The 13,557-nt window shown below is 42.0% G+C and overlaps 2 protein-coding genes and 1 non-coding gene across 3 annotated transcripts; 1 reads left to right on the plus strand and 2 right to left on the minus strand.

The window, feature by feature from the left end:
- Positions 1 to 350: 350 nt before the first annotated feature.
- LOC130956951 (uncharacterized) lies at positions 351 to 923 on the minus strand. Its single transcript, XM_057883876.1, has one exon. The coding sequence runs from the start codon at positions 921 to 923 to the stop codon at positions 351 to 353; it is 573 nt and encodes a 190-aa protein (XP_057739859.1).
- A 2,794-nt stretch (positions 924 to 3,717) lies between these two features.
- Positions 3,718 to 4,746, minus strand: LOC130956953 (uncharacterized). The gene is made up of 2 exons (XM_057883877.1): positions 4,552 to 4,746; positions 3,718 to 4,422 (listed from the first exon to the last, which is right to left on the minus strand). The coding sequence occupies exons 1-2, from the start codon at positions 4,744 to 4,746 to the stop codon at positions 3,718 to 3,720; spliced, it is 900 nt and encodes a 299-aa protein (XP_057739860.1).
- A 7,690-nt stretch (positions 4,747 to 12,436) lies between these two features.
- On the plus strand, positions 12,437 to 12,540 carry LOC130958397 (small nucleolar RNA R71). The gene has a single exon (XR_009077521.1). It is a non-coding gene; the product is annotated as a small nucleolar RNA R71 (small nucleolar RNA).
- Positions 12,541 to 13,557: the final 1,017 nt, after the last annotated feature.

Genomic DNA, 13,557 nt, shown 5'->3' on the forward strand with positions numbered 1-13,557 from the left:
CCAGTTTTCAACTTCTAATATTTTTCTAAGGTTTTTGACGATTTTCACTTTTCTCGTGTAGTACCGGGCAGGCTTGAACCAGTTTAACCGGTTCAACACCCGGTTCACGGTTTTTTGCAGAAAGCACATTTTCTGACTCAAAAGACTCACTAAGTCCAAAAATCACCTTTAAATCCTCAAATTCTCTCTCTAACTTTTTGGAATCTAACTTGGGCAATTAATCACTTAATTAACCGGTTGATTAGTTGCGGTTCTTACATTCTCCCCTCCAAATAAGAAATTTTGCCCTCAAAAGTTGAATTACCTGAGAATAGCTCAGGATAATCCTTTCGCATCTCAGATTCCAACACTCAAGTGTGCTCTTCTACTCCTGCTCGCTCCCAAGCAACTTTAACTAGTGAAACATCCTTTCCTTGCAGCTTCTTCATACTAATATCATCGATCCTCACTGGCATTACTTGGAAAGTTAAGTTCTCCTTCAACTCAACTGATTCAGGCTCCAACACATGAGCCGCATCCGACGTGTATTTACGGAGCTGTGACACGTGGAATATGTCATGCAAGTTAGACAGATGAGGTGGCAAAGCGACTTGATGCGCCATCCGCCCGAATCTCTTCAAAATCTCAAATGGTCCTATATATCTTAGTTTCAACTTCTTGGTCTTGATTGCTCTTCCAATCCCAGTTGTCGGTGTAACCCTAAGGAATACGTGTTCTCCTACTTCAAACTCTAACGGTTTCCTTCTCTGATCCGCGTAACTCTTTTGTCGACTTTGGGCAGTTAGAATCCTTGCACGAATCTTCTTAATGTTCTCAGTAGTCTCTGCTATCAAATCTGGACCCAAAATACTTGCTTCACCAGGTTCATACCAACAAAGTGGAGACTGACACTTCCGTCCATATAAGGCTTCATACGGAGCCATCCCAATGCTCGCATGAAAACTGTTGTTACGCAAACTCCACTAATGGCATGTAGCGATCCCAACTTCCGGGTTGATCTAAAATACAAGCTCTCAGCATATCCTCCAATGTTTGAATGGTTCTCTCTGACTGTCCATTAGTTTGCAGATGATATGCGGTACTAAGACATAGCTTCGTACTGAAAGCTCTTTGGAAAGCTCCCTAAAACCTTGATGTGAATCGGGGATCACGGTCCGATACTATGCTTGATGACACACCATGCAACCTTACTATCTCTTTGATGTACAATCTCGCTAACTCTTCCATAGAATAGTTTACTCGGATAGACAGAAAATGAGCATATTTGGTTAAGCGATCCACGATCACCCAAATCGCATCAAATCCCGACCTAGTCCTCGGTAAACCGGTCACAAAATCTATTGCGATTCCTTCTCACTTCCACTGAGGAATCTCAAGAGGCTGTAGTATTCCCAATGGTTTCTGACGCTTTATCTTCACCTTCTAGCAAGTTAAACACTTTGGATACCACTGTTGCTACATCATCCTTCATCCCAGGCCACCAGAACATCTTCTTCAAGTCATTATACATCTTTGTGCTTCTGGGATAAATAGAAAACCCACTGTTGTGAGCCTCCGACAGCACGTCTCGCCTCAAACTCCCAACATCCGGTATGCAAATTCTTCCCTTGTATCTCCATAACCCTTCACCATCCTTAGTGAATTCTTCGCGCCTCTTATCACCAACCACAATTGTTGAAGCTTCTGCTCATCTTGCTGAGCCCTTTGTATTTTTGATTTAAACGTGCTCGAGATTTGTAACTGGTTCAAACAAGCTCTTCCGGCAACTTCATCAATATCCAGCTTAAGATCTACAAACATATCCACTAGCTCTTCTTCCTTAATCCTCATCCAAGCAATCGTTAAAGATTTCTGACTCAAAGCGTCTGCTACCACATTCGCCTTTCCAGGGTGATAACTCAACTCGAAATCTTAATCTTTAAGCAACTCCATCCACCTGCTCTGGCGCATATTTAGCTATTTCTGATCAAAGATGTACTTGAGACTCTTATGATCAGAAAAGACACTGAAGTTTACTCCGTACAAGTGGTGTCTCTAAATCTTCAAGGCAAACACAATCGCTGCTAATTCCAAGTCATGAGTGGGGTAATTCACCTTATGCGGTCTCAGCTGATGCAATGCGTAAGCCACCACGTTCTGGTGTTGCATCAACACGTAACCCAAACCCTTCAGTGACGCATCACAATACACTTCAAACGGTTTATGGGGTTCTGGTAAGATTAGAATAGGTGCTGAAGTTAACCTCTGCTTCAGAGTCTGACAACTCTATTTACACTCTGACGTCGACACGAATGACACTTCTTTCCTGGTTAACTTCGTCATCGGTAGCGCGATCCGAGAAAATCCATCGATAAACCTCCGATAATATCCGGCTAAACCCAAGAAGCTTCTAACTTCCGTCACCGTCGTCGGTCTTTCCCATTCCGTCACCGCTTCTATCTTAGAAGGATCTACAACTATCCCTCCTTTACTCACTATGTGGCCTAAGAACTTTACTTCCTCCTTCCAAAACTCGCACTTTGACAATTTAGCATACAACTTCCGTTTCTTTAAGATTTGCAGCACAATCCTCAAGTGTTCTTCATGCTCCTTTTCCGTCTTAGAGTAGACCAAGATGTCATCTATGAAAACCACCACGAATTTGTCCAAAAAAGGGACGAAACACTCTGTTCATGTAGTCCATGAAAACAATAGGTGTATTCGTTAATCCAAAGGACATTATCGCAAATTTGTAGTGCCTATAGCGCATCCTAAACGCAGTCCTAGGGATATCATCGTCCTTCACCCTTATCTGATAGTAACCGGATCTCAAATCAATCTTGGAAAACACTCTAGCTCCTTGCAATTAATCCATCAAGTCATCTATCCTTGGCAGCGGGTACTTGTTCTTCACTGTCACTTTATTTAACTATCGGTAATCCATGCACAAACGCATTCCTCTATCTTTCTTCTTTACCAGTAAAACTGGCGCTCCCCACGGGGATACACTCGGTCAAATGAACCTCTTATTTAGAAGCTCTTCCAATTGAGTCTTTAATTCTGCCAGCTCTATCAGAGCCATTTTATACGGTGCAATCGACACTGGTCCAGCTCCCGTCACCAATTCAATCACAAATTCAATTTCTCTTTGAGGTGGGAACTCAGGGATATCTTCCGAAAATACTTCTGAAAATCTCTAACCACCGGAATCTGATCTAAGTTCTAGGCATCACCCAACGTATTAGCAGCCAACAGAATATAACCCTGACACTCCTCCCTACTACAATGCACCATTACAGAGTTCAGGTAATACCCCATAGCTACCACTGCTCCATTCTCTCCTTCCGGCATAAACCGAATAGTCCGTTCAAAGCAATCCAACAAAACCCGATTCTTCGACAACCAATTAAATCCTAAAATCATTTCTAGCCCCACCATTGGTAAACAGATCAAATTGTGCACAAAGCCTCTACCCTCAAGCTTGAAACCTACTTATCTACAACCTGACCTAGTCATAACTATTTGATGCGGAGTATGTACATGCAAATCAAAAGGTAAATCTAACACTTTCAAGCCTAATTCCTCAACTTTAGTAAACGAGATAAACAAATGCGAAGCCCCAATATCATATAATGCAACTAAGGATTTATCACCAATTAGACATATACCTCTCATCAATGGGTCCGCCTTGGAAGCATCCTTGGCATTCACAGCAAAGACTTGACCTTGATGCTGACTCTAGCCCGCATTTTGATTTCTCTCACGAGGGCAATCCCTCGCAATGTGACCAGGAAACCTACACTTGAAGCAACCACCTAAACCAATTTTGCATGAGTCATAAGGATGGAAACGTCCACAATGATTACAAGTTAAATCTGGAGAACTTTTACTCTGATTTCCTCTTCCCTTAGCATATTGAAACTGATTCTGATTGTTCTTTCTGAAGCCTCCTTGGCCTTGAGGCACATATCTTCCTCTCTTGAAGCTTTGTCCTCTCGAATGAAAATACTTGCCACGCCTACAACTAGAGCTCCCTCCATGAGTGTCCTTGGATGCTGCCACGGTCTTGGCATACTCTTCCACTACTCTACCCTTGTTCACCAAGTCAGAGAAAGTACGAATCTCCAATGGAGCCACAGCAGTCATGATGTTGTCCTTCAACCCCCTCTGATACTTGATGAACTTCCAGCTCTCGTAAGCCTCTGGGGCACCTTGACACACCCTAGAAAACCTACAGAGCTCCTCAAACTTGTTGGTATAGTCCGCCACAGATAGGGAACCTTGCTTCAGCTGCATTAGTTCCATCTCCTTTGCTTCCCTTGTAGACTCAGGGAAGTATTTCTTATAGAAAGCCGTTTGGAACACCTCCCATGGAATGTCGGCATTCTGCAGCTGTAGCAAACGACACTCAGCTTGCCACCAGGGCTGGGCCTCTGCCGCTAGCTGATAAGCGGCAAACTCGACATATTGATTGAGGGAAACATGTTACGCCTGTAAAGCATGCTCCATGGCTTAGAACCAGTGGTCCGCTTCAATAGGATTGATGGATCCGCAGAAAGTTGGCAGATGAACCTTGAGGAACGTCGCCAAGGTCATCGGAACTCCTCCTGTGTTATCACCGTTACCCTCAACATTATCATTGCCATTCATTTCACCATTCCCGTTGCCATTCCCATTCCCAGCCGATTGGCCTAATCTCTGCACAGCTTGCAGAGTTGCAGCAGCATTGGCTTCCACGGTATTAGCAATATTCGCCATTGCCGCCATGAATTCGGCATGATTGTCAGCTGGTTGCTCATTCCTACTTTCTCGTGTTCATGTCCAACCTCGTCCACGAGTGGCCATGTAGGGTTCCTGTCTACACCAAACAATCGATATCAAGGTGATCAGTCTCAATATCAAATATTTAGTGCTTCCTTCAATTATCCCAAACAGGCACTCACAAACAAGCATGCTATGCAATATCAACAGATAACCTAATAGCATCAAGGAAAAAACACACAGAATATGCAATGAAGCACAATCGGTCTATCCCTCAGGCTCACAAGAACGAACTGCTCTGATACCACTAAATGTAACACCCTAATTAGCTTAAGTCTTACCTCGCGTCGTAAAGCAAAGGTTAATCAGAGATTATGATAGTTCTAAGCTCATACATAATATATATATATATATATATATATATATATATATAAAGAATATTATAATCTAGAAGCCCGATGAAGGATATAGCTCAAAAACAGGATTTTAAAAGCGCAAAACGTACTAACGAAGCTACTAGCTTAAGGCACAAGAAGTAGATAAGATATATGCAAGATAATAGTATAATAGTGTAATATCATAAAGAATTAGCCACAACTCGCAGAGTTTAAGCCGGCTAGCCATATACAAACCATACAGAAACCAGACAGTAAAAACAACTTATACAAGTTTTTTTTCTCTCATATACAAGCCTTTAGGCAAAAACGAAATACAAAAGTGAGAGAAGTATAAACAAAATAAACAAAAGACTCCAAAAGAATCCAAGATCCTCCGCTTCTGTCACCATCCAAAGCAACTCACCGAGGTGGGTTGCGACCTGCATCTGAAAAAAACAACAAAGATATGGTATGAGAACAGGAGGTTCTCAATATGGTAACAGTACCCAGTGATGTAGGATATAAGACCCTGGGACGCCAAAGGCAATCCTAAACTCCATATGCATCACAAGATTTCAAACTTAAGCATTCTAAAATAGATAAGCATACTATACCAACATTGTCTAAATAAACCAGGTAATCTATCTTAGGGGATTTCTACTCTAACTAAACACTGTTGTCCCACAGCCTTCACCAACTGATCCTCCAAGTGATCCTATCGCCACCGCCTTCCGAACCTCCTCAATCCCAGTAGAAAACACAGGTAATATACAATGCAAGTAAAGCACAAGTAGAAGCTTATAAGGCAATTGATTCAAATAGCAAATAAGCATGTTATTCAATTAAGCAAGCCATTACAAGTAAACAAATCATACAAACAGATAGAAAATTCATATGATGCATGCCTTACCTACTGGCTGTGATATCGCATTGTCGGTTCAACTGCCAACCCGACACATCTCCATGGAGACGTCGCCCTCCGAATTTCTCATATGGGAACCCCCGAGATATAGTGACCGGATCACTGTCCAGGTACTGGCGCCTGCTCGCCTGGTGCGCGAAATTGTGATCTCTACACAACTTTGCACAACTAACCAGCAAGTGCACTGGGTCGTCCAAGTAATAAACCTTACGCGAGTAAGGGTCGATCCCACGGAGATTGTTGGTATGAAGCAAGCTATGGTCACCTTGTAAATCTCAGTCAGGCAGACTCAAATGGGTATAGATGATGAATAAAACATAAAGATAAAGATAGAGATACTTATGTATATCATTGGTGAGAACTTCAGATAAGCGTGTGAAGATGCCTTCCCTTCCGTCTCTCTGCTTTCCTACTGTCTTCATCCAATCCTTCTTACTCCTTTCCATGGCAAGCTTATGCAAGGGTTTCACCGTTGTCAGTGGCTACCTCCCATCCTCTCAGTGGAAATGTTCAACGCACCCTGTCACGGCACGGATATCCATCTGTCGGTTCTTGGTCAGGCCGGAATAGAATCCATTGATTCTTTTGCGTCTGTCACTAACGCCCCGCCTGCTAGGAGTTTGAAGCACGTCACAGTCATTCAATCATTGAATCCTACTCAGAATACCACAGACAAGGTTAGACCTTCCGGATTCTCTTGAATGCCGCCATCAGTTCTTGCCTATACCACGAAGACTCTGATCTCACGGAATGGCTGGCTCGTTTGTCAGGCGAGCACTCGGTTGTCAGGCGATCAACCATGCATCGTGTATCAGGAATCCAAGAGATAAACACTAGAGCCTCGTATGCTTGTAGAACAAGAGTGGTTGTCAGTCACTTTGTTCATGAGTGAGAATGATGATGAGTATCACGGATCATCACATTCATCAAGTTGAAGAACAAGTGATATCTTGGACAAAGAACAAGCGGAATTGAATAGAAGAACAATAGTAATTGCATTAATACTCGAGGTACAGCAGAGCTCCACACCTTAATCTATGGTGTGTAGAAACTCCACCGTTGAAAATACATAAGAATAAGGTCTAGGCATGGCCGTGAGGCCAGCCTCCCAAAGTGATCAAAAGATCTAAAGAACAACAGATTCCCAAGATCAGAAGATTCATTAAAATACAATAGTACAAGGTCCTATATATAGAAAACTAGTAGCCTAGGGTGTACAGAGATGAGTAAATGACATAAAAATCCACTTCTGGGCCCACTTGGTGTGTGCTTGGGCTGAGCATTGAAGCATTTTCGTGTAGAGACTCTTCTTGGAGTTAAACGCCAGCTTTTATGCCAGTTTGGGCGTTTAACTCCCATTTAGGTGCCAGTTCCGGCGTTTAACGCTGGGAATTCTGAGGGTGACTTTGAACGCCTGTTTGGGCCATCAAATCTTGGGCAAAGTATGGACTATCATATATTGCTGGAAAGCCCAGGATGTCTACTTTCCAACGCCGTTGAGAGCGCGCCAATTGGGCTTCTGTAGCTCCAGAAAATCCACTTCGAGTGCAGGGAGGTCAGAATCCAACAGCATCTGCAGTCCTTTTCAGTCTCTGGATCAGATTTTTGCTCAGGTCCCTCAATTTCAGCCAGAAAATACCTGAAATCACAGAAAAACACACAAACTCATAGTAAAGTCCAGAAAAGTGAATTTTAACTAAAAACTAACTAGATCATACTAAAAACATACTAAAAACAATGCCAAAAAGCGTACAAATTATCCGCTCATCACAACACCAAACTTAAATCGTTGCTTGTCCCCAAGCAACTGAAAATTAAATAAGATAAAAAGAAGAGAATATGCAATGAATTCCAAAAACATCTATGAAGATCAGTATTAATTAGATGAGCGGGGCTTTTAGCTTTTTGCCTCTGAACAGTTTTGGCATCTCACTCTATCCTTTGAAATTCAGAATGATTGGCTTCTTTAGGAACTCAGAATCCAGATAGTGTCATTGATTCTCCTAGTTAAGTATGATGATTCTTGAACACAGCTACTTATTGAGTCTTGGCCGTGGCCCAAAGCACTCTGTCTTCCAGTATTACCACCGGATACATACATGCCACAGACACATAATTGGGTGAACCTTTTCAGATTGTGACCCAGCTTTGCTAGAGTCCCCAATTAGAGGTGTCCAGGGTTCTTAAGCACACTCTTTTTGCCTTGGATCACAACTTTATTTCTTTCTTTTTCTTTCTTTTTCTTTTTCTTTTTTTTCCTTTTTTTTTCGTTTTTCTCCTTCCCCTTTTTTTTCGCTTTTTCTCTTTTTTTTTTGTATTCACTGCTTTTTCTTGCTTCAAGAATCATTTTAATGATTTTTCAGATCCTCAGTAACATGTCTCCTTTTTCATCATTCTTTCAAGAGCCAACATTCATAAACCACAAATTCAAAAGACATATGCACTGTTTAAGCATACATTCAGAAAACAAAAGTGTTGCCACCACATCAAAATAATTAATCTGTTATAAAATTCAAAATTCATGCAATTCTTCTCCTTTTCAATTAAGAACATTGTTTATTTAAGAAAGGTGATGGATTCATAGGACATTCATAACTTTAAGGCATGGACACTAAGACACTAATGATCATAAGACACAAACATGGACAAACATAAAGCACTAAAATTCGAAAAACAAGAAAATAAAGAACAAGGAGATTAAAGAACGGGTCCACCTTAGTGATGGCGGCTTGTTCTTCCTCTTGAAGGTCTTATGGAGTGCTTGAGCTCCTCAATGTCTCTTCCTTGTCTTTGTTGCTCCTCTCTCATGATTCTTTGATCTTCTCTAATTTCATGGAGGAGGATGGAATGTTCTTGGTGTTCCACCCTTAGTTGTCCCATGTTGGAACTCAATTCTCCTAGGGAGGTGTTTAGTTGCTCCCAATAGTCTTGTGGAGGAAAGTGCATCCCTTGAGGTATCTCAGGGATCTCATGATGAGAGGGGTCTCTTGTTTGCTCCATCCTTTTCTTAGTGATGGGCTTGTCCTCATCAATGGGGATGTCTCCCTCTATGTCAACTCCCACTGAATAACAGAGGTGACAAATGAGATGAGGAAAGGCTAACCTTGCCAAGGTAGAGGACTTGTCCGCCACCTTATAGAGTTCTTGGGCTATAACCTCATGAACTTCCACTTCTTCTCCAATCATGATGCTATGAATCATGATGGCCCGGTCTAGAGTAACTTCGGACCGGTTGCTAGTGGGAATGATTGAGCGTTGGATAAACTCCAACCATCCTCTAGCCACGGGCTTGAGGTCATGCCTTCTCAATTGAACCGGCTTCCCTCTTGAATCTCTCTTCCATTGGGCGCCCTCTTCACAAATGTCAGTGAGGACTTGGTCCAACCTTTGATCAAAGTTGACCATTCTTGTGTAAGGATGTTCATCTCCTTGCATCATAGGCAAGTTGAATGCTAACCTCACATTTTCCGGACTAAAATCCAAGTATTTCCCCCGAACCATAGTAAGCCAATTCTTTGGGTTTGGGTTCACACTTTGGTCATGGCCCTTGGTGATCCATGCATTGGCATAGAACTCTTGAACCATTAAGATTCCGACTTGTTGAATGGGGTTGGTAAGAACTTCCCAACCTCTTCTTCGGATCTCTGGATATTCACTCTTTTTGAGTGAAAAAGGGACCTCGGGGATCACCTTCTTCAAGGTCACAACTTCATAGAAGTGGTCTTGATGCACCCTTGAGATGAATCTCTCTATCTCCCATGACTCGGAGGTGGAAGCTTTTGCCTTCCCTTTCCTCTTTCTAGAGGTTTCTCCGGCCTTGGATGCCATAAATGGTTATGGAAAAACGAAAAAGCAACGCTTTTACCACACCAAACTTAAAAGGTTTGCTCGTCCTCGAGCAAAAGAAGAAAGAAGAGAGTAGAAGAAGAAGAAATGAGGAAGAAGGGAAAGGCTTTGTATTCGGCCAAAGAGGGTGAGAAGTGGTGTTTAGGTTGTGTGAAAATGAAGGGGTGAAGAAGGGTTTATATAGGAGAGGGGGGCTCATGGTTCGGCCATTATGGGTAGGTTTGGGAGGGAAAGTGGTTTGAATTTGAATGGTGAGGTAAGTGGGGTTATATGAAGGATGGATGTGAGTGGTGAAGAGAAAGATGGGATTTGATAGGTGAAGGGTTTTTGGGGAAGAGGTATTGAGGTGATTGGTGAATGGGTGAAGAAGGGAGAGAGTGGTGGGGTTGGTGGGGATCCTGTGGGGTCCACAGATCCTGAGGTGTCAAGGAAAAGTCATCCCTGCACCAAATGGCATGCAAAATCAAGTTTTGAGCCAATTCTGGCGTTAAACGCCGGGCTGGTGCCCCTTTCTGGCGATTAACGCCAGGTTCTTGCCCTTTTCTGGCGTTTAACGCCAGTCTGGTGCCCCTTTCTGGCGTTAAACGCCCAGAATGGTGCCAGACTGGGCGTTAAACGCCCACCTGCTAGTCTTACTGGCGTTTAAACGCCAGTAAGTTCTTCCTCCAGGGTGTGCTATTTTTCTTCCTATTTTTTATTCTGTTTTTGCTTTTTCAATTGATTTTGTGACTTCTTATGATCATCAACCTACAAAAAACATAAAATAACAAAAGAAAATAGATAAAATATAACATTGGGTTGCCTCCCAACAAGCGCTTCTTTAATGTCAGTAGCTTGACAGAGGGCTCTCATGGAGCCTCACAGATACTCAGAGCAATGTTGGAACCTCCCAACACCAAACTTAGAGTTTGAATGTGGGGATTCAACACCAAACTTAGAGTTTGGTTGTGGCCTCCCAACACCAAACTTAGAGTTTGACTGTGGGGGCTCTGCTTGACTCTGATTGGAGAGAAGCTCTTCATGCTTCCTCTCCATGGTGACAGAGGGATATCCTTGAGCCTTAAACACAAAGGATTCTTCATTCACTTGAATGATCAGTTCACCTCCATCAACATCAATCACAGCCTTTGCTGTGGCTAGGAAGGGTCTGCCAAGGATGATGGATTCATCCATGCACTTCCCAGTCTCTAGGACTATGAAATCAGTAGGGATGTAATGGTCTTCAATCTTCACCAAGACATCCTCTACAAGTCCATAAGCTTGTTTTCTTGAGTTGTCTGCCATCTCTAGTGAGATTCTTGCAGCTTGTACCTCAAAGATCCCTAGCTTCTCCATTACAGAGAGAGGCATGAGGTTTACACTTGACCCTAAGTCACACAGAGCCTTCTTGAAGGTCATGGTGCCTATGGTACAAGGTATTGAAAACTTTACAGGATCTTGTCTCTTTTGAGGTAATTTCTGCCTAGACAAGTCATCCAGTTCTTTGGTGAGCAAAGGGGGTTTATCCTCCCAAGTCTCATTTCCAAATAACTTGTCATTTAGCTTCATGATTGCTCCAAGATATTTAGCAACTTGCTCTTCAGTGACATACTCATCCTCTTCAGAGGAAGAATACTCATCAGAGCTCATGAAAGGCAGAAGTAAGTCCAATGGAACCTCTATGGTCTCATTTTGAGCCTCAGATTCCCATGGTTCCTCATTGGGGAACTCATTGGAGGTCAGTGCACGCCCATTGAGGTCTTCCTCAGTGGCGTTCACTTCCTCTCCTTCCTCTCCAAATTCGGCCATGTTGATGGCCTTGCACTCTCCTTTTGGATTTTCTTCTGTATTGCTTGGAAGAGTACTTGGAGGGAGTTCAGTAACTTCCTTGCTCAGCTGTCCCACTTGTGCCTCCAAATTCCTAATGGAGGACCTTGTTTCAGTCATGAAACTTTGAGTGGTTTTGATTAGATCAGAGACCATGGTTGCTAAGTCAGAGGGGTTCTGCTTAGAATACTCTGTCTGTTGCTAAGAAGAAGATGGAAAAGGCTTGCCATTGCTAAACCTATTTCTTCCACCATTATTGTTGTTGAAACCTTGTTGAGGTCTCTCTTGATTCTTCCATGAGAAATTTGGATGATTTCTCCATGAAGATTTATAGGTGTTTCCATAGGGTTCTCCTAGGTAATTCACCTCTTCCATTGAAGGGTTCTCAGGATCATAGGCTTCTTCTTCAGATGAAGCATCCTTAGTACTGCTTGGTGCATTTTGCATTACAGACAGACTTTGAGAAATCAAATTGACTTGTTGAGTCAATATTTTATTCTGAGCCAATATGGCATTCAGAGTATCAATCTCAAGAACTCCTTTCTTCTGATTTGTCCCATTGTTCACAGGATTCCTTTCAGAAGTGTACATGAATTGGTTATTTGCAACCATTTCAATTAGCTCTTGAGCTTCTGCAGGCGTCTTCTTCAGATGAAGAGATCCTCCAGCAGAGCTATCCAAAGACATCTTGGATAGTTCAGAGAGACCATCATAGAAAATACCTATGATGCTCCATTCAGAAAGCATGTCAGATGGACATTTTCTGATCAATTGTTTGTATCTTTCCCAAGCTTCATAGAGGGATTCTCCATCCTTCTGTCTGAAGGTTTGGACTTCCACTCTAAGCTTACTCAATTTTTGAGGTGGAAAGAACTTTGCCAAGAAGGCATTGACTAGCTTTTCCCATGAGTCCAGGCTTTCTTTAGGTTGTGAGTCCAACCATGTCCTAGCTCTGTCTCTTACAGCAAAAGGGAATAGCATAAGTCTGTAGACCTCAGGGTCAACCCCATTAGTCTTGACAGTGTCACAGATTTGCAAGAATTCAGCTAAGAACTGATGAGGATCTTCCAATGGAAGTCCATGGAACTTGCAATTCTGTTGCATTAGAGAAACTAATTGAGGCTTAAGCTCAAAGTTGTTTGCTCCAATGGCAGGGATAGAGATGCTTCTCCCATAGAAGTTGGGAGTAGGTGCAGTAAAGTCACCCAGCACCTTCCTTGCATTGTTGTTGTTTTCGGCTGCCATGTGTTCTTCTTCTTTGAAGAATTCGGTTAGGTCCTCTACAGAGAATTGTGCCTTAGCTTCTCTTAGCTTTCGCTTCAAGGTCCTTTTAGGTTCAGGGTCAGCTTCAACAAGAATGCCTTTGTCTTTGTTCCTGCTCATATGAAAGAGAAGAGAACAAGAAAATATGGAATCCTCTATGTCACAGTATAGAGACTCCTTGAGGTGTCAGAGGAATAGAAAAATAGAAAGAAGAGGTAGAAGAATTCGAACTTAATTAGACAGAGTTCGAATTGTGCATTGAGAAGGAGTGATACTCCATAATTAGAAGGATGTGGGAAGAGAGGAAGAAATTTTCGAAAATCAAGTGAAATATTTTGAAAACATTTTTGAAAAAACTCTAATTGATTTTCGAAAATCAAGAGTGGAAAAGGAATCAAGTAGTTTTTGAAAAAGATTTTTGAAATTAGAAATTAAAAAGATATGATTAAAAACTGTTTTGAAAAAGATGTGATTAAAAAGATATGATAAAAAAAATTAATGCTTTTTAAAAAGATATGATTGAAAAGATATGATTTGAAAACAATTTTAAAAAGATTTGATTTTAAAAATTAATGACTTGCCTAACAAGAAAAGATATGATTC

This window comes from Arachis stenosperma, chromosome 10, assembly GCF_014773155.1.
Source record: "Arachis stenosperma cultivar V10309 chromosome 10, arast.V10309.gnm1.PFL2, whole genome shotgun sequence".
Taxonomy (NCBI): Eukaryota; Viridiplantae; Streptophyta; class Magnoliopsida; order Fabales; family Fabaceae; genus Arachis; species Arachis stenosperma.

What these genes read in the sequence shown, in the direction of transcription:
- LOC130956953 (XM_057883877.1), bottom strand. Translation starts at nt 4,746, where the DNA reads ATGGCGGCAATGGCGAATATTGCTAATACCGTGGAAGCCAATGCTGCT. An exon ending in CCTTGGCGACGTTCCTCAAG is followed by an intron (nt 4,423 to 4,551) that starts GTTCATCTGCCA and finishes GCCGCTTATCAG; the next exon opens with CTAGCGGCAGAGGCCCAGCC.
- LOC130956951 (XM_057883876.1), bottom strand. Translation starts at nt 923, where the DNA reads ATGGCTCCGTATGAAGCCTTATATGGACGGAAGTGTCAGTCTCCACTT.